Source organism: Euprymna scolopes, chromosome 19 (genome assembly GCF_053919585.1).
Source record: "Euprymna scolopes isolate OS-2025 chromosome 19, ASM5391958v1, whole genome shotgun sequence".
Taxonomy (NCBI): Eukaryota; Metazoa; Mollusca; class Cephalopoda; order Sepiida; family Sepiolidae; genus Euprymna; species Euprymna scolopes.
In genome coordinates, this window is record NC_136500.1 from 84117355 (window position 1) to 84139974 (window position 22620).

The following is a 22620-nucleotide window of genomic DNA, read 5'->3' on the forward strand; positions in this document are numbered from 1 at the left end:
TGTGGAGAGAAGGATGAGGTGGAGGGAAAAGGGGACCAACTCCCGATGGGTGGGAAATGGGAGCTGGATAGTGGCAATTGGTATGAAGGGGTTCCCCTACATTGACCAAGGTTACCCCCATATATGGTCTTGTTGCAGGGTATTTATTTGCTCCCCCACCGAACAAATTAGGCACAAAGCCGATTTTAAAAGTGAGGAGTGAAGGGGAAGTGGGGACCAACAAACTGGGGACTAGGGGAGCTGGATAGTGACAATTGGTATGAAGGGTTGTCCCTACATTGACCAAGGTCTTATATGTGGGGTTGCCCCCACATATGGCCTTTGCTTGTAGTATCTGCCGGAACAGATACTAAACTTTGATCTTGGCCCGAAGGCTAAGAACATCTGCTCTTAAGAGTTGGTATTTATTTGCTCCCCCACTGAGCAAATTAGGCACAAGGTCGATTTTTAATGTGAGGAGTGAAGGGGAAATGGGGACCAACTCCCCGGAGCTGGATAGTGACAATTGGTATGAAGGGTTGACCCTACATTGACCAAGGTCTTATATGTGGGGTTGCCCCCACATATGGTCTTTGCTCGCAGTATCTGCCGGAACAGGGTGTTTATTTGCTCCCCCACTGAGCAAATTAGGCACAAGGCCGATTTTTAATGTGAGGAGTAAAGGGAAAATGGGTACCAACTCCCCGGGGAGTAGGGGAGTTGGATAGTGACAATTGGTATGAAGGGTTGCCCCTACATTGACCAAGGTTTATATGTGGGGTCGCCCCCAAATATGGTCTTTGCTTGTAGTATCTGCCGGAACAGATGGTATTTATTTGCTCCCCCACCGAGCCAATTAGGCACGAGGCCGATTTTTAATGTGAGGAGTGAAGGGAGGGGAAAGGGAAAAAGGGGACCAGCTCCCGAGAGGTGGGAAATGGGAGCTGGTTAATGGTCAGGCATGTGGGGTTGCCCCCACATCTGGTCTTTGCTAGTCATAGCTTGCAGCATCTGCCGGAACAGATGGTATTTATTTGCTCCCCCACCGAGCAAATTAGGCACAAGGCCAATTTTTAATGTGAGGAGTGAAGGGAGGGGGAAGGGAAAAAGGGGACCAGCTCCCGAGAGGTGGGAAATGGGAGCTGGTTAAAGGTCAGGCATGTGGGGTTTCCCCCACATCTGGTCTTTGCTAGTCATAGCTAGTCATAGCTTGCAGCATCTGCCGGAACAGATACTACACTTTGATCTTGGCCTGAAAGCTAAGAACATCTGCTCTTAAGAGTTACTACGAGAGTAGTAAGTCTGAAAAAGAAAACTGTCATGATAATGCTCATGTTCAGTGCGCAGTCTAGTTTAACCGGAAGTAGCGAAACGTAAACTAAACACTCTCGCTTCCCTTATTTTTTCCTTTAGTCCCCACATTTCATAAGCGATGTTTCTCACAAAGCCGGTAGAATTGCTGGTTTCTATGTAAGAATCTATCCATCAACATGGACATAAGGTTATGATTATAAACTGATTACAAATTTTATCCACACTCTCACATTCGCAAATCAAAATATAAAATTTTATAATCCTTTTCGGACTTAGATCTCCCTCTTTCGAAACTTTACTTCCTTCAGAAGCCTTTTTTTCTCCCCCCCCCCTCCCCGACAACAACTACGCCTTGGAATATTTTGAAATTTTGCACAAACGTTAAACATGATATAAGTAAAAGTAACAGAACGGATTTTCAAGAAAAACTCCGGTTGGTCCCCTAGAGGTGCATTTCAGGTAAAAATGGCTAAAATTGACACTATTGTGCTTATTATTATTATTGATGCCTTGATTTTTATAAAACTTTCTGAAAAGTTGTCACTAACTGATTTCTATATAATTGTGTTTGTCTATGCTTCGCGATAACTCTTGGGTGTGCCCCAGCGGCTCTTTTAGGGCCAATAAAAACACTCCATCTTTGGGACTATTTTACCATATTTGTCCAAAATTTTCTGTGTGTGTCTATTTAAGTTTTGCATGGTGCTGAACTCAAATTTAAACATGTTAAGGCCTATGATGGACTTAGTTATTTTTTTTGCAGTGTGTAGGACTCAAATTTACATATGTTAAGCTCTAAAACTGCACCATTTGTTCATTTTCGCCAGGATTTTACGTACCCTGGGGATTTTGGGGGCTAAATGGGGGCGGTCAAATGCTGAACTTTGTCATTTTCTTAAGCCTCGTTCACTGTGCACTCACGGAGGACCATGCATGCTTCACTTTTTGTTATTAATATCAAACGTTAAAGATGGTTGTTGTTTTTACGCTTGCTTGAGCATTTCTGTTATGGAGACATTTTAGCTATTGAGGGAAAAATAAGTTAAATGTCTTGTATGTCGTAGGGTTGCTGATGATTGGAGAAGGGCCAGTTGTCTTTTGATTTGCATATGCATATTATTATGCATATTAACGATTATTTAAGAGCATTTCGCCTGGCTTTGTTTTATGCCTCCTACCGGAAGTGAGTGATTTGCAAATGTGTCGATTACTGGTTATTTAAGAGAATTTTCACGCTAAATGTTATCAAAGGCAAGATAAGTTACTTTTCTACCCAACTGGATATGTTTTAGTGTTTATATTTAATGTAACATGTTTATTCAGCTCGAAAAACATAGTGTTTACCGACGTATTGGAACATTCAAAATGGCGGGCGACTCTCTCTCTCTCTCTCTCGGAGACGATGAGTTTGGGAAAAGGAGTTATAAATATAAAACCAGTCAAAATAGTGTTAAAAACCTGCCGAATATATGTCAGCCTCTGTCACGGTAACATATATTGAGCGAGTTTTTAACAGTATTTTGTCTTGTTTTTTATTTATAACTCATTTTCCCAAAGTTACCGCCTTAAAGAGAGAGTCGGCTGCCATTTTAAATTTTCCAATACATCTGTATGTTTTTCAAGCTGAATAAATATGTTACATTAAATGTAAACACTAAAAACATATCTAGTTAGGTAGAAAAGTAACTTATTTTGCCTTTGATAACATTTATTTGTTATATATTTGTTTTATGACAACTTTTTCGTATCTACGTGTACAGTAAAACAAACCCCAAGTTCATAATCTTTCTCCTGGCAGAGTTGAAATCGCGATCTAGCAATATTTCGCAGCTTTTTTTACATCTGACTCAACATTGATCTATTAACTATCCCTTAACATCGATTTTTTTTACAAAGTAGTCATCACTTATAAAGGCCATTCCAGGATAAGGGTTAATGAATGTACGGTAATCAATGAGACGATATCGTAGTAATCATTAGTAGTAGAAATTTGATAAATTGGATGACTTAAGGGGACGGCTCATCAAGAGCTTGTTTACGTTGGACTTTTTCGACACTTTTGTTACATCAAATAAATCATAAACCAACCACAAGACACTTCTCTACGGTGTCGTGATTCAACTGCATACCCTCCCCCCCCATTTTTAAAGCTGGCTATAATGTGGTTTTCGTAAATTTGATGATAGACACTAGTTATTCAATTTATTCCTTATTAACATTGTCTATCTAGCTAATCTCTCATTGTTGTAATCTTTAAAATAGATTCATTCGCTAAGCTTAAATATTTTTTTGTATCAATGCTATATTTTTGAAACTTTTAGATTTTAGAGTTAGATACATGTTTAGAAATGACCGCGGTAATCTTTTTATATAAGTTCAGCTTACCGCGGTAATCTTTTTATATAAGTTCCTGAATTTTATCCATACGTGCCGAGAAACTATTGTAGCAATTCATCTTCAGTTTCATTTCCGCTTCAGTTTCTAAACGCTTGCTTAAACGTATATGTAAATCTTTCTGCTTGGCCAATATTAGATCTTGGATTGTGTGGAGTACCTGTCTTCTGAGAAATTGAAAGCTATTTGCATAAATCTCCAAATTCTTTCGTCGTAAATTCTGTTACCTTATCAGAAATAATTTTATCATGGATACCAAATCTTGGAAAAATTTGGTGACAAATGTTTATATTGATTTTGCACGTCGGTTCTTACATTTGACAACATCTAATCACTTCGCAAAGCTATCTTTCACAATAGGGTGGTAAAATCTAATCATTTGGCATGTATAATCAATATATAATATTGATCACAGCCTACTCGTTTTCGACCACGGGTTACTTTTTACGTGTGTTACTGCAACACGTCCTTTTTTGTATCTCTCGGGTCAAATTTTTCTTTTATTTTTATTCTTTCTTTCTTCCTCGCTGCATATAATTTAAAACGACGTAAAAAAGGCAGCAACAATTAAAAAGTGAGCGAAAAATAAAGACATTAGAGAGAGACAACAAAAGTGAAGCGCAAACAAGAAGTTCAAGCTTTAATGAAAAAGCAAAAATCAATGTCAAATTAAGCCACAAATAGAATGAACAAATACGAAGTTAGTTCGACTGCACCAGCTTCTAACATTTCAGTTACTTTATATGAACGCCTAAATAACGATGATGATGATGATGATGATAATAATAATAATAATAATAATAAAAAATTAACTGAACTTGCAAAACGGTATTAGAATGTCACTCAAAAACTAATGCATGATGTATTACTAAAGAAACGCAGACCTTGTAAATGACTGGAGATATGCTCTACCTAATCCGTAGCCCCAAACAGAAGTCTCAAAATCTTATAGTTTCTAAGAATAGACGACGCCATTCAGGGCTTTGTGAAGTTAAGATTTGGAAGGGGTGCTGTGGTGTGAACCGCCTACGGGTAATAATAAACTCTTCTACTCTAACTATAAAGACCAGGAGAATAAATCTCTCGGCGTTAGCACACAAGTCATGCGCACTTGACAGTCTGGCTGATGCATATCCACACTCATTTGTTGTGCTTAGTTTTTTTTTTATTCAATATATTCTGTTTTCACTGCATTCCGAGTTGTGTCTTTCTTGGGGACTCTTATGAACCACACAACCTTTTTCTATATTTACGTCATTTATTTATTCACACCACTCACTCATTCATTCTTTTTCTCATATGTTGATACTATTGCAGATACTACTCTAGGATCTTCATTTTCTACTATGCTTACGTCATTTATTTATTCATCGCTTAATCATCTTATATGCTGCAATTACTACTACTTTAGCCTTTTCCTTTTCTCTACAGTTACGTCATTTATTTATCTATATCGTTCACTCACCCCTTTTCTAATATAATGTAGCTATTACAACGAATACCATAGCCTTTTCGTTTTCTTCTATATTTACGTCGTTTGTTTATTTACACCATCCAATCTTCTTATCTGCTCTTTCTATTACTATAATTTGAGCGTTTCCCTTTCTTCTATATTTACGACATTTATTTATTTAAGCCACTCATTCTTATCATATGCTGCTGCTTTTACAACTGCTACTTCAGCCTTTTCTTTTTCTTCTATATTCACGTTATTTTTTTATTTGTATCATCATCTTACTCTATCGTTCTGCTGCAGCCGCTGCTGCTGCTGCTGCTACTACTACTACTACTACTACTTTTTATTGTCGGCTTTTCCCGACACTTTACGTCTCATTCGTTCTACCTCCTGTCATCTAAAACGTTCAATGTGCAAACTAAACAGCAAGATTACCGATTACCGGTCCCAAGGAAAGAACCAGCGGAGAATATCTGCAATCCTGACTAACGACATAGAGCAGCAAACAAGATCTATAGACCTCTGCTTCCACCCTCCTTCAATGCAGATATGAAAACCTTGAACTTTACAAATTATGCTTGGATTCTATTATAACGAAGAGGACAATAAGAAAGCTGTGGCAACGTCTGCTCAGAAAATCGACGCAGTAAATTCGTCATTCTCAGTCGTTTCTGCGCTGGGGGTGATTGGTCTCCGTGGGAACTGGGACAGATACAGTTAATAAAAAAACAAGAAATAGATAGGTAAGTAGCTAGATAGGTAGGTAGCTAGGTGGGTAGAGAGAGAGAGAGAGAGAGAGAGAGAGAGAGAGAGAGAGAGAGAGAGAGAGAGAATAAGAGGGGGTGAGGATATGGGAGTGCTATAAACGCCTGGGGTTACGCCGCCTGTCACATATATTTATTGCCTTTCTCAACTGAATTGATTTATTCCCTAGGAATGTCCGTAGGGGTCCGTCCGAATTTACCGATGAGCTTTACCCTTTCAAAGCTATGCAGGCAGATTTTTTTTTCTCTTGAATATATATATTTTAGGTATGGAATATATATGTACTATTTCAGTTTTATTAATTATTTCTATATTTACAAAGTTACTTTATATATATATATATATATATATATATATATATATATATATATGTACAGAGTGGAACGATAAATTTGTCGCCCTAAAGAAAACAATACTACAGCTTTATTTAAAAATTTTCATTGAAAAAATCAATTCAGATAACTTGATTATGTAGTAGAGCTGACGTCTATTTAATGCAGTCGCCTTCAGCATAAATCATCGCTTCGATACGGGTCCGGAACTGGGAGCATGCCTTTTCCACAAGCGCCGGTAAGGGCTCGGCAAATACATGGCAGATGGCGGCGATCAGGCTGGCTTTGGTGTTGTGGGAGGTCATGTTGGTGATGTTCTCGACATATGACCAAACGATGTAGTCCAGCGGGTTCAGGTCGGGAAAGGAGGATGCAGTGAGAGAAGGGTACGAAGTTGTAGGATTGCTTCTGAAACCAAGCCTGGGTCTCTTTGGACTTGTGGGGCGCGCGCCGAGTCCTGCTGTCACACCCAGAGTCTGCCGGCGGCTAGATGATCACGACAATTTTCAGCACATCCAAGTACACTTTGGTGTTGACTTTCATACCGACTTTGAAGATGTGAGGTGGAATGATGTGGCGTTCACTTGAAACCACACCAAAGACCATAACCGTGGCTGGAAACTTTGTTTTCATCACGCTAGGCACGCCCCTGTTATTCGTGGCAACCCAGCGATGTATTTTAAGGATGCTGTCAATGGTCCTGTTTTCATAACTTCGATCGGTAGAAAATATGAGTTGTACAGTGACGCATCTCTAGATGTATCAGAAACTTTGTGAAAAATATTGAATAATTCGACCACCTGTCTTTCCAAGCTTATAACTACTCGAAAAATGTAATTCAAACCCTAATTTATTTTTCAATTAAAAGAGCAAGGACCAAGGTTTCATTTAAAAAACAATAAAAAACAAAACAAACAAAAAACAAACAACATGTTAAAAAAAAAAAGGTTTTAAATTTCGGACTTTGCAGGTAATTTTCTAAAAAACACTACTTTTTTTGTTTTAAATTTGAATATATTATTCATTGATCTTTTATCTTCAATTCGTGATATATAAAACTTTGGTGAGTAAATTAATTATTTACTTTTTAATAGACATTTCAAAATGGGGGAGGGGTGTGAATTCAAACAAAACGTTTGTCTAAAATATTATATTCGGTTTATTGGAAAGAGCATAAAATTTCACATTGACCCTGAAAATATCGTAAAAATAGAATCAATAAAAAAATTTGGATAGATTTTTAAAGTTTAAATACTGAGCTCGTAAAATTCAATTAATTTCATTACTGTTTTTTTAAAAAATAATATTTCTATTACTTTTTATACAACTTTAATAGTTTATTTTGGAAGTATAATCCATGAAGAAAATAAACAACCCACTTTTAAAAGAGAAATTACGAGTTTTTTATATTTTATTCGCAGTTTCGTGTTAGGGGTGTCAAAAACTCCTACAAAAATTCTGATACACCTAGCGCATCTCCGATCTCGCTCGTTGAACATTGTGTCACTTTCAGACATGATTAAAGGCTCCTATCGCTTTTGAGATTTGTACACTAGCCAACTAGTAGATGTTTTACAACAAAAAAGGAAACCGGTTTTCATCAAACGGAAATGGAATCATGTCGTCTTTTCTAGGGCGACAATTTTATCCACTATATATATATATATATATATATATATATATATATATATATATATATATATATATATATATATATAATGAAATTTTTACCCTTCACCAGACTATCCATTCACGTGAAATCACTTTTTTTATTCACCCTATTCCCTCTGCTTCCCTTTTTGTTATCAAGTAAGATCTATTGCTTACTTGTAGTTTCATTTAATACTTTTGCAAGCAAAATCCGATCCCGCAGTTTGCTAAATCCTACCCTCTGATGAGAAGGAAAGTATTTCTTCGAAACTCCGCGGATTAAGGACTATCCATTTACTTAGTGTTTCATTTTTCAAATTAAATATGTTTTTAACACTTTTTCAAAGTGTTTTTAAACATGTTTTATTAACTACTTTTTCTTATATATATATATATATATATATATATATATATATATATATATATATATATACCAGCAGGCCGCTCGGACGTAAAATCCGCTTAAAGTACGACATGTTACTTTATGCAGATTTCGTATTTACATTCTGAGTTGTACAGTGTGAAAACTGTACCGTAAATCCCTTGTAAAATCAATAGAGGTATTTCTCTATTGATTAGTATATTGTACCCTATATATAGTAGTTATTTCAAAAGTTTTTTTCTTTAAATATAGCTTAGGTATCACTAGCTAGACTCGAAACCAAAACTCTCTAGCGGTATTCGCTACCATGTGAGATAACAATACATCCATATCAAAATGTAACAAATGAACGCAGATAAACGTATAAATGTATATTTGCACATGCGTAGAGCATGCACATTACGTCGAACTATGCCTGCCACGTTTCAGTTTTTCAATTTTGACACCTTAGCAGCTAATTTTTTCGGCTAAAACCCAAATCGATTTTTTTCCACACGCCCGAATACGCCATATATCACGTTACAAGTCTGTAGATAAAAAAAAATTGATAGAGTAGGTTGGTAGAAACTGTTCCACAGATTGACAGTCTCTTTTATAATATATATAAATATATAGCATTTGTAAAACTTTCTTTGCATCTCAATCAACATTACCCTTTAAAATGACTCCTTTTAAAGATTTTCCAATATGCTGAAAACGAATATCACATTAAATTTTGTGCAGACAAGTAGGTTAGTTTTTTTACTCTTCAATGTAATTACACTGGTGGCTATGTTTTTTCTCCAACGAAAAAGTACTAATGCGTGTTAAAAAACAACACCCCTCTTCATGTAAAGAATGGTTTTTATTATATAATGGATTGGAAAAAATGTCTTGATCGTCATAAAAGTACTTGTCTGCGCAAAATCTAAACGTGATATTCGTTTTCAGCACAGCCAGCAATCTTCCAAAGTCGTGATTTTAAAGGTGAGTATTAAGGCAGAAAGAAAATAAAAAAATTACCATAATGAACGGATCATTATGAATTTGGGAATATATAAAAGCAAATGTGACTTCAATTGTCCAGATATTATTTCACTCTCCAAAGGCCGGTAGATGTGACACAAGAGTCGGCGGAATGTGTAATTGGAGAGCCAGTGCTCTAAAGGAAGAGTACTATTGCTTGCAATAACTGCATGGGTAGCCTCTGCATTTTCCGGCAGAGGAGGAGCATTGGGTGATTAGAAATAAACTAACCCATTCTCAAAGAGAGAATCAAAGCTTGGGAGAATGGATGTCCTAGAAATGCACAGTACTAACAACATACTGAAGTCAACAAGAAAAGATTCATTTCAGAAATGGCCTTGACCTTATTGACTTTGGTGCAGAGGGAAAACCTGTCGGCTGGAATTGTTCAGACAATCAATGATTTCAACTAAATCCCAAATTGATTGAAAACGATCTATTGAAAGTAAATTACAAAAACGCATGAAATTGTCAATAAAACATTTTTACAATCCAATCATATTTGCTACAAAACTCTCGCTTAGTTTGAACCATAAATGTTGAGCAGTCTTTCACTCGCTACTTCAGAGGCTCCAACCGAAAGATGTTTTTAAGACTCTATCTCTTTAAATGTGTAGATCTCTGTTCCACTTGATTCGGTTCACCGGATATATTCGCCATGTTGTTTTTGAAGTTCGTTTTCATGAGCTTAGCGGCTCATAAGGTTAGTGAAATTATTGAAATATTCATAAGAACCCAGTTTCTTTACGTGTTGTACATAAGACCTTGATATTTATTTCCGTTTGTTTTCTTTACCAACAACCCCAGTTGGGCATAAGTAGCAGATGGTTCCCAAAAGAAATCGTCTACATTAAATCGTTTACAATATACAAAGTGAGTCAGAAGTAATCGGGTAGTCAGTATGTAATAACCCCTTCCTAAAAAAATGCCATCAATAGAATTGATGATGATATTCATAATCATGTCTTCAATTTAACTATATTTCGTACAAATGACCTCTCGTACATGCCCGCGTTATTAGTTTTTGTCTTACAGCCATACAGTTATATAAGGAATCACTTTGGTGATCGTCTTATTAGTAAGAAGTCTGATCTTTAATATATATATATATATATATATATATATATATATATATATATATATATATATACAGTAACTTCAGTTTCCAGAATTTTTTGTACAGGCATTTAAAATTGTCATAGACTCTTGAAAATTCAGTATGTTATTGCTATACATCTTATGAGATGACTGACCAATTTTTATAGTTTCAGGTTCAAATGAACAGCTACAACAGGAATTGAAATAAATACACGCTACTAAAACCTGGTTGTCACAGATGGTGAATTTCAAAAATGCAATCTGGACGCGAAGACACGCTAGAAGAACGATATGCAATAAAATTCTGCTTTAAACTTGAAAAAAAAGTGCAACAGAAACGTATGGAATGCTTCAAACTGCTTTCGAATTATCTTGCATTACATGAATTGAGCATCAGTCTTTGAGCGGCATAAGAGATTTAAGGAAGGCAGGGAGTTTGTGAGAGATGATGAGAGGTGTGAGAGGAGTAAGGAAGTCAGAACACCACAGTTGATTGGCCAAATAAATAATTTCGTCGATAAGGACTGTTGTGTGCCCATAGACACAATAAGTGCACAGTTTGATGTCAGTGTGAGAACTGTACACACAATTATTCGCGAGGAACCGAAAATACGAAAGATTTACGCGAAGTTTGTTCCAAGGGTGTTCTATCCTTATCATAGACTATTTGATTAAGAGTTCCTCACCGTCTCTATAGTCCATACCTTGCTCCTTCTGACTTTTGGTTACTCCCTAAGCTCAAGAAAAACCTTAGAGGCTATCGTTATGAGGCAATTGAGAAGATGAAAGAGGCTGTGACGAAAGTCATTGACACGCTCACACAAGAGAACTTCCATGGACTTTCATGGGGCCTCCCAGAAATTGTTGGAACGGTACAACAAGTGCATCGAAGCCAGAGAATATTATTTGGAAGGGGACTAAAGATTCATGTGTATACTATCAATAAAAGTGCCCATTCGAAAAAAGTCTGGATTTTTTTTGAAGGCATCTCGCATATAAAGAATCACTTTGGGGATCGTCTCATTAGTAAGATGTCTCATTTTTAATGGGCTTCACATTTACCTAACATTAACCTCTCAAAACTATCCATGAACTGAAGAGATTGATTGCTGCTCAAATCAATATCAAGGGAGGAATACGTCAGAGTTATTTGCAATTTTGCGCGCTGTATCCAGGCGTGTTTATTATTGGACGGCGACAAAAGAACGATTGTTGGGTATTCAGGACTGAAATATAGTGGGCAAGTTAAAGTACAGACTGAAATTTATTTCTATCAAATATGGTTGGACCTTTTAAAAATTACTTCACTCTCTAAAACTAAAAGAAAATTCCATGAACAGATTTTATTTCCTGAATCTGTCCGTCTGTGGAATACAGTACTTGTAAGGATCCTTCTTACTGACCATATTATATAGTGTTCGAGCAGAACAGTAAGTCTATCTATCTATCTATCTATCTATCTATCTATCTATCTATCTAACTGGCGAAGTAAAAAAGAGGGGTGAAGCTATGTTTCGATAAGGTTATCAAAACATGTCGGACCTTGTCACACTGTGAACTGATCAAGTTTGCAGAGAAGGTCTGAACAGCTGACCAGTAGAACGTGTCGTATGTCACTTGTTCCGGGTTGCTGGAGCAAAGTGTTGTGTCAGATTTCAGACGTCAAACAGACCGGATGGATTAACGGATCGTCTCCCCACTCCGAGATGAGTTGACGTGTCTCAAAATGGAGACTAGAGAAACGAAGATGTTAGAGATACTCACTTTCCATTCTTCGGCATAACAACGCCTGGGAAGTGAAATAAAATCTCATATAAAACTAATCATCGTCTTGGATCCTTTGAAACATCTTTGTCCAACAGATTCCAGCTTCATTCAAGGACGCATCAACAAGATTGATCACGAGCCGTAAAATATACGGTTACAGATATATGTAAATAAGACAACATATCGTCCAATTAGTGTAGAACCAACAGATATTTAGTGACACGTATACACGATTAAGACAAGTATATACTTCGGTCATATAAACATTATTCCCCAATATGAGTAACGTTTAATCTGACACCATTACGCAACGTAACATATATTGATTTTGTGCCGTCCAACACGTAAATATACATATAACCATAACGTGGTTGTTTTCAAGTTTAAAGTAAACAAGTTCTTGTTAAGTTGTCTTCTTATATAATTAAACGATACCCAAGTTCCACCATTACTGATCGTCATAGAGTTGTCTTACTGTCTACCTAACACCCATTAACCCTTATCCTAAAGTAGACCCCGGGCCTTGTTAAACAGTGAATCCCTTGTAAAAGCAACGCTACATTTTATCCCGCTTTTAAAGATAATGGATACCCATATACTTGATATATAAAATACAGTTAACATTTCAATCATTTTTATTGACTTTTTTTTTTTTTAATAAAATGTATGTCTACCCGTCCCAAGATAAGCATTCAAAAAGAATCCATTTAACCATGTCCCACGAGAAATGTAGACGTACAGTATCAACGCTCCTGCTATTATCACAAATTTATTTTTCATGTGGCCAGAAGGTTTAATACTAATATGACTCCCTCTATGCTCCGTGTCTCCTGCCAACTGGTCTGATTTAATCGATGATTTAATATATATATATATATATATATATATATATATATATATATATATATATACTTTCTTTTCTTATTATCACGTGATGTCGCTCGACCAACCACGGTTTCGTACCTCTCAACCCTCCCTCCAACTCCTCACTCTTTGTTTGTTGTTTCTATTGTCGTTGTAGATCCCCTTAAAAGCGCTGCAGACGTCACCGTTCAGGGATCAATGCCTGAAAAGGACCAGTAATTTTGATGATGTCATGCCACGTTTCGATCTTCAAGGTTTGAATGAAATGTACTCATTTCTTCACAATGGTAGGTAAGACGGTGTTTTTTTTTCACTTAAATATGACTTTGTTGGGAAATTTGGGGACTGGTTTGGGGTGTTGATACCACTCGATTATACCTCATATGCAATCAAGTTGGCGATCCTATTTCTATCCAGCTAATTTTAGGGTTAGGCTTAGAGATGATGTATGGCCCTGTTCAACCCTGGAGGGTTCACCCTATTCAAGCTTAACACTTCCTCACTGACAAAGGGTTGGTTTTTTCATAATCACCTAAGTATTGGGTCGATCCATCGGAATCGGGAATCGAAAAAAATCGGAAATTTTCGGGGTATCAGAATCGGTATCGGAATCGGAAAAATTTGTGCCTATTTTCCGATGCAAACAACAATTCGTTTTAATTGGCTTTTTTATTTGATTTTCTTTAAAGAAAAATATTCTACCGCTTATAGTAATACTAAAATAATGAATATATGTTGACTTCAACCTATTAGTAAAACTAAAATCGATAGCTCATCGCTTACAAGTGTATCCTTGCGTTTAAGAAAATATCTGCACATTTAACATGTTTTTACGATAATCATGAAAAATACCAACTTTATAGTTAAACGTAGACATTTTGAAAGAATCGGAATCAGTAATTGTATCGGAATCGGGAATTTAATACGGAATCAGTAATTGTATCGGAATCAGTAAAAATATGGGAATCGACCCATCCCTAATATATATATATATATAAATTTTATAACTACAAAATAGTTAATATATTAACGGCAAGCAAACAAAAAACTTATGTTTTCTGAAAGTTTTTAATTTCAGCATTTGAAAATATTATATTTTCCCCAACTATTTAATGGCCAATTATTCTAAATTTAAATCTATATATAAAATTATATGTGTGTCATCATTGTTTTTTTTTTTGTTTTTTTTTGCTAATTGGCAAATTTACATATTCCGATTGGATTCTACCATATATTTTTTTCTACCTAATACCAAAACAAATGGAATTTAAAATCTCTAAACTTGTACTGTTGCCAAGGATCACTGTCATCTTTTCTAGACGTTGGATTCCACAATTTTGGACATTGCCTTCGATATTGGAATCATTAACCAGTATGAAATATAGCAGTAATCTTTATCACTATTCCCGGGATACCATTCGAATCGTGCAACTCGAAATACATATCCTTTTCATGATTAATCCAATTCTCGCGTTGGATCACCTTAAACAATTGATGTCCTAATCCATTTTTTTTTTAAAATACTTTTTAACTCTAATTTTCAATATATGTGCTAAATAGCAAAATTGAGTTATTCACAATGATTATTGTGCAAAATATATTTCCTCTGAAGACATGAACCATGCATTTAAAATACATGGATTAAGGAAATACAATAAATCTTTTGTTTAAAAATTCTATATTTTTACTTCACAGAATTTAACTATGAATCCTACTATTTTTATTTTGCTCTATCTTCTATATTGAGCTATTTTATTTGGCTGGGATTGTCTTATAAAATATGTCCTCTTTAAAATATTTTATAAGACTGTAAACCACAAAATAATTAATCTGTGATTTAACTCATCTCATTGTTCGGATATATATGTATATGTGTGTGTGTGTGTGTGTGTGTGTGTATTTAAACAGAATTTTTTAATTGAGACAAAAACGATTGCTACCGGTCCGAACATTCGAACCGGGCCACGAAGGCATCGCTTACTCTATTAGCAAGGAACAAACCCACACGGCCAATTTTAACCGCGAGAAATATCGTTGAAATTTAAACATTTATTTTTAAATGTCGAGACGTCTGTCCATAATAAAAAGAAAATTTGCGTGTGTATGTGTGCGTGAGTTCGTTCCCTATGGACTCGGTTTTTATGAAATTTCACACGAAGGTACTGGCAGTGTTCTTAGATAGGTTTTGTATCGGAATGTCTTGGGTTAGTATCGATAATCGAAATAATCCTATGAAAGAAGGAACAGGCGATTTTGACCAAAGTTAACACCTTATACAGCCTAACATCACAAGTGAGAATTTTATTACCCTACAAGCCGGAAGGCCCGACATATAAAATCAACAGTAGGTTCTTCAATATGGCAAGGTCGCGTTTGAAATGATTGACTCTGTTTAAAGCACAGCTGCACCATGATACTTGAAGTTTTCATTTTAAACTTTAATTCAAGAACTTATCACCACACAAGCAGTAATCAACAGTAGGTTCTTTGATATGACAGAGGCGCGTTCGAAATGAATCTTTCTGTTTAGGGCATAATTGATGCATGACAATTGACTTTTGCATTTTAAACTTTAATTCAAGTCATTATATATATAAAAAAATAATTTTATAAAATCAATAGTAGGTTCTCTACAGTGCAATGTTGACTTCAATGTCTTGTGGACAAAGACACTGCGAGGAGGCATATGAAGCTTACTCCCTGTGCACGGCGATTGGTCCCCAACTAGAGGAGGCAATCAATCGATTTGATTGAAAAAAAAATAGACGATTTCACAAATATCAATAAAATATGGGAATGTGAAACGTTCGTTGATCATCATTCAATCCCGGGCAACGTCGGGTCTCCCTGCTAATATATATATATATATATATATATATATATATATATATATATATATGTACCAAACAAAGTAGTAATTTCTAAGTGAAATAAAGAAAGATATTTAAGCGATAGAAACCGTTAAAAATGCAATTTTATTAACATTTGTAAATCCAAAATTTCGAGTAAAATTCTCTTCTTTGTATTTATATCAAGAATTGCTCCATTTTTTGTTGTTTTTTTTTGCTGCGGCTATTGTTGTTGTCGTTGTTGTTGCTAGCTGCGATGTCTTAACGATCACATGGACTCGTTTTATTTCTTAAACATTTGATGTATCATCGACTCGCTGTACAGATAGAAATAGGCACAGCCAAAACGGAAGGAGCGAGTAGGTATTTTTTGACGGAGTCTCTCTTCAAAAATCTACCAAAAATCAAGTAATTATCCAATCTATACGAAATTTTCACCGATTATTAAGTGAAGAACGAACTTTATAATGGTGTATGGTTTCATAATCGATATTCATATATCTATATATATATATATATGAATATATATATATATATATATATATATATATATATATATTTGTGTCTACAAAATCCCTTTTCTTTATTTGTGGGTACAAATATGCTTAAAATAACTAGTCGAAACCGAACAAAATATATTGTATTGTGGGGAGAGTGAGGATTGTAAATAATAATAATAATAATAATAATAATAATAATAATAATAATAATAATAATAATAATAATAATAATAATAATAAAACAACTCTGCACGTATCAAATTTTAAGGTTAAAAATCCGAGTTTTGAATGTGTTTTATTTTTTTTCATCTTTTTTGAATATGTTAATAATTATTATTATCTTTCAGATTAGCAAAAAAAAAAAATATATATAGTTTCATTATTTTTACGAAATACACTATTTTAAAATCTTTGAAAAATAAATTAATCATTTTCTCTTAGTAAGCTCAATATTGCTAATATACCATTAAATAAGAAATGCTTTAAAGAATCAATACCAAATAAGAAAAAATCGATAAATAACTGCGCATTTTGCTAAAAATACGATAATTTCTGTTGGCAATTTGTTTTTACATATTATTTTTTCATCTGTGGAAGACCATAGTCCTAAAAAACATCTGTTCTGTATTTACAAACAGTTGTTACCTCCCCTTTTCCAAAATTACGTCCAAGTCTGCCGCTGATAATGCTGTGACTTATGCGCAACTTAGTTAAAAGTGTGGGTACTTACATCTACCACACTCTATCGTCCAGAAACACTTGGTCCTGATGGCAAGACAGGGTCAAGACTACAAGGCGTGATACTAGATGCAGGTATTGTCTCAAACACATACGACGCCCAGCATTCCCAAAATGGTCACCCATCTGGTACTGGTCAGCCTCATTGTTGCTTAACTTCTGGGGTTATGTAGGCAATACACACACACACACACACACACACACACACACACACACACACACACACACACACACACACACACACATATATATAATACAATTCCACGATCCTAGCCAAAAAGGAGAAGCTCAACATTTAAGCATAGAGCAATATATAAGTTTAGTGCTTATATTTAAATTCTAAAAAAACAACATATAGACACATATATTCCCTTTTCCTATAATTATTTCCATATAATTATCATTTACCACTTAAAAAACTATTTTCAATATTTGTGCTGAAAAGCAAAATAAGCGTCCATTCACAGCTGAACATTTTGCTAACCGCATTTCATTTCCTCTGATGATATTGTTACATGATAAGGGCTGTCCCCTTTTCATGTAAGTATAAAAATGGAGAATTTAGTTTAAAATGAAAATGAAATAGCATAGGCGAAATTCGAACCTCGTAATCTTGGTTTAGAAATAGATTACGCGTGAGAATTTAAAAATGTAAAACAAACATTTGTTTAGAATATAGATAAATATTTCAAGGAAAGAATGTTAACTATCAAGTTTGTTATGAAATTTTAAATTGAAAGAATGCAGCTTATAAGATAATGTTTTTAACATATTGAATATAGGTTAAAATTCCTTTTGTAGAAATAGGAAAAGTTTTGGAAACGTATGTCCATAACACGTGAAAGAAGGCACATGGTTTAACATGTGTATGACGTCACGGAAAATAGAAAGTTCTAGGAATAGAGAAAAAACTTTAGAGTTAGTCAGTCAGTGAGAAAACTCGGAGAGGGACAGTCAGGCGTCTAGGGAGCGAGACGTCACTCCAATGAAAAATGTGAGACTTTGAATTCTTGGTGATGGAAACACGGCCGTGTGACGAAATAAACGATCAAGTGTTTTTTGTAAAGCTCGTCTTGTGTCTTATGATTCTTACAGAAAGGTAAAGTGGAATTGTATTATATATTTGTGTTATATGTCTTTACATACACGTCTCAACATCATCATGTCCGAACTGTCTGAACACTATATGTCCTCACTCAAAGAGTTTTCTCTTCTTCCATTCAACACAATTAAGGAATGAACGTTTTAATATATAAGAATCTCTCCTAACATGAACAATATATCTCTAAGTCTCTTATAAACGAACAATCTCTCTCTCGGAGTCTTTCAACATCCCTCACTGTAATAAGACTCCTTCTAAGCATCTCTCTCTAAGACTCATCTTTTAATAAAACTCTCTCAATGAAACTCCTATATAACAATATGAGCCTTTATTGAAAATCCATGGATTAAGGAAATCAACATAACCCCTTCTATATATTCCTTTTATGAAACAATAAATTCTTAATTCGAATATATGTGTCTATATGTTGTTTTTTCAGAATTTAAACATAACCACTAAACTTATATATATATATATATATATATATATATATATATATATATACACTCATGAGAAAAAAATGGGCCAAGAGTAAAAGGAAGAAATCGATTTTTCAATATTTTTCCATGAATTTTTGTTAAATTTAACGAAAAATTTCTATTTTGCAGATCATTATTATTATAGCATATAATAATAAGTGGAAAAATGAATCCTTAAAATGGTAAGACCGCATCTTGGCGAGGAGATAAAAACCGAATTGCAGGATTAAGGCAGTACAAAACGACTTACAATCAGATGTTTTATATTTTAAGAAAATAAAATGTGAAAATATCTCTTTCTGTAGTGAAGCGAATTGGTCCAAGGTTCGAAGTCGAATGCTTGGTAAAAGGGAAATCTGGATCTGGTCGCCCTAGAGCATTCACTTTGAAGGACGACCACAGGCTTAAATTAACTGTTTTGAAGGATCGAAAGAAAACTTATGTTGACCAAGAGTTCAAAACAGGGGTTGGAAATTCTCTTTCTAGATATACAATATCTAGACGAATAAACGAAATGGGGTTTTCTTTTAAAAGGTGTGCAAATAAGCCATTTTTATATAATAAGAACGAGATTTTTCTCGTATTATAGCAAGAAAGATACAGCCTGGTTCATGAATGTTTTCTGGTCAAATGAATCAAAATTTTGTCTTGTTATTGATGCTCCCGATGCACCCGAATGGTGCAATCGAAGAACTAGAGAAAGATTTTCACCAAGTTGCATAAAAACGACAGGTAAACACGTGAATGGAGAGATAATGGTAAGGGGAACTTTTACTGCAGCAGGAGTTGGGGAACTTATTATATGTGAGAAGTCAATCAATACAAAGGAATACATTCGAATATTAGAAACAGGACTGTTACCAAGTATGCAGAAGCTGGGAATATCTCAGAACATAATACCTCTGCACATACTGCTAAAGTCACAAAAAATGGTTTTCTTATAATTCAATTAATGTGATATTTTGGCCAGGTCAAAACTCCGATTTAAATCCAATCGAGAATATTTGGTCCATAATATCTCGTGCATTGGATGGAAGAACTTTTGAAGAACAATGACAAACTGTGGGAAGCTGTGCAAAGCGAATGGAATAGCATTTTCTCTTCACAGTGTTCCACTTTAGTTGAGAACATATCTAAAAGGATTGATCTTTTAAAGAAATTAAAAGGAAATGCGATTCTATCCTAAGCATTTATTAAAGTAAATGTCTTGTTCTGTGTTATTAGTCTCATTTAAGTTTCCTTGTTCAATTGTTCTTTGTTCAATATAGCTTTTAGTGCAATAAAATGTATAAAAATTTTTTTCTCACGAGTGTATATATATATATATATATATATATATATATATATATATATATATATATATATATATATACAGTGATGATCATATTTATTGGCACGGTAAAATAAAAGTTAAATTTTGTCTAATAAATTCTAAAAAAGGGATTAAATTAAAGAAAATAACAAAGTATATTATGTATTTTTAACTGGCCTTTCCGATGCAGCAATCAGATTTTAGAAAAAATAAATAACAAAGGAACAACAAACATAATTGCAAAAAACCCTTGTTCAAAATTATTGGCACGATTTATTTAATAATCAATTGTATAGCCTTTGGCCTTGATTACCTTCCTCAGTCGCTTTTCATAGTTTACAACCAAGTTGTTGCACTCTTCAGTAGTAATTTTAGCCCACTCTTCCTGACAATAATCTTCCAATTGAATAAGATTCTTAGGCTTCCTTTGCATTACCCTCAATTTTAATGTTCTCCATAAATTTTCAATTGGATTAAGGTCTGGGCTTTGTGATGGCCACTCCAAAACATTAATATGATTGTCCTCAAGCCATTTCTTAGTCAGTTTAGCCGAATGCTTTGGGTCATTATCTTGCATGAACCACCAACGACGACCAAGTGAGAGCTCTTTAGCAGAGTCTTTCAGGTTTTCATCCAATATTTTAACATAATCTTCCTTTTTTATGCTACCTGTGACCTTAACAAGTCGCCCTGGTCCAGAGGCAGCAAAGGATCCCCAAAACATCAAACTGCCTCCACCGTCCTTCACTGTGGGCATGGTGTTCTATGGCCAAATAACTCTATTTTCGTTTCGTCAGTCCATAGAACACGTTTCCAGAATGCTACATCTTTATCAATATGACGTTTTGCAAAGGCTAGCCTTGCTTTCAGGTGCATAGGCTTCAATAAGGGAGTCTTTCTCGGACGACATGCTTTTAAACCAGCTCTCTTCAAAACTCTACCAACTGTATGTCGAGATACATTCACTCCAGAGGTGCTCTGTTCATCAACAATCTCCCCAACAGAGATCCTTGGGTTTTGTTTTACTTGTCGAACAATTTTCCGTTCATCTCTTGGGGAAAGAATCCTTTTTCTCCCTCTACCCTCTAAACTCATAACGTGGCCTTGCGATTTGAACTTGTTTATTATGGCTCTAACAGTGGATTTGGGAAGGTTTAGCTTCTTTGAAATCTTATCATAGCCCTCCCCATTGGTATGGCATGCTACAACAAGCTTCCTGACGTCTTCGCTGTGTTCCTTAGTTTTAACCATGGCGATTGAAAATTATAATTTAGTCACTTATAATAGTTTAAATAAATCGCTATCTAAAAATTATCTGAAAAAAATTATTCACTGAATTAGGGTTAAACAAGCATAATATGGCTATAAAAAAGTTCAGAAAGCACGTAAACCGGAAATTGATTGATATTATACTGATACTAAAAGAAAAACAAAGCCGTGCCAATAATTTTGAACAAGGGTTTTTTGCAATTATGTTTGTTGTTCCTTTGTTATTTATTTTTTCTAAAATCCGATTGCTGCATCGGAAAGGCCAGTTAAAAATACATAATATACTTTGTTATTTTCTTTAATTTAATCCCTTTTTTAGAATTTATTAGACAAAATTTAACTTTTATTTTACCGTGCCAATAAATATGATCATCACTGTATGTATATAGTATCATAAAAGTGAGTACACCCTCACATTTCTTCAGATATTTAAGTTTATCTCTTCATGAGACAACACTGAAAAAATAATTTGTTAACACAATGAAAAGTAGTTTGTCTGCAGCATATATAACAGAGTTAATTTATTTTCCCCTCAAAATAACTATAAATATAGCCATTAAAAGTTAAATCCCTGGAAACAAAATGTACCCCTAAGGAGCGTTATGAGTGCATAAGCCCATTAAAACTTAGCTGTACCCCATTTTAATTAAATTTAAATCATACATATAACATTTTCCGGAGCCGACAATGCAAGTAGTACCCTCATAAACTAAGAGCATAGGGACCCACCTTCCTTTAAAACTTCAAATCTATCGAATTTTGCTGAAATTTATATTATATGTATATAATTCTCAGAGTAAGACAATGGAACTCGTCCGGATATCTATATTACACTTAATGTGTTGAATATCCATTTGACTCCACTTCTACGACGAACCTCCTAAAAACTCCAGATACGTATATCCAACTTTTCTTATGAGTGTTATTTTAAAAACCAACTAAAATGCCTAAATTATTTAGTTAGGGAAGTCAAGGACTACTGAAAAAATTAAATATGCTATTTCGATTGTACCCTTCCTCCGATTTAAAAGATATGAAACGAAAGACTCACGTTTTTCATTTCTTTAATATAAGTGAAGGATTTTAGTATTTTATTATGCATCACCTCTGTATATCTCTGCATGCCTTTCAATTTCTCTTCCTCCTGTTCTTTATCACTTTCGATATCCTTAGATTCATCTATCTATACATATATAAAAAATAACATTTCTCTGTCTGCGCGTATCTCTTAGGTAGTGTACCTGAAATATAAAAGTATTCACATGTAAAATTTGCAAGTGAACACAATGAAAGGAGTTCTGCGTCTTTAATTTTCCCTCAAAGGAGCTAATGATACTTTTCTATCACGTTACCAAATGACGTTGA

The 22620-nt window shown here is 34.6% G+C and overlaps 1 protein-coding gene across 1 annotated transcript in view; it reads left to right on the top strand.

Moving 5' to 3' along the window:
* The first annotated feature begins 5717 nt into the window (after positions 1-5717).
* The window catches only part of LOC145240275 (uncharacterized), a 31301-nt gene continuing 14398 nt past the window's right edge, over positions 5718-22620 (top strand). The window contains exons 1-2 of the mRNA XM_080103856.1: positions 5718-5789; positions 13164-13293. Of these exons, the coding sequence (XP_079959982.1) occupies positions 5718-5789; positions 13164-13293 (202 nt within the window). The remainder of the gene's footprint in view (positions 5790-13163; positions 13294-22620) is intronic.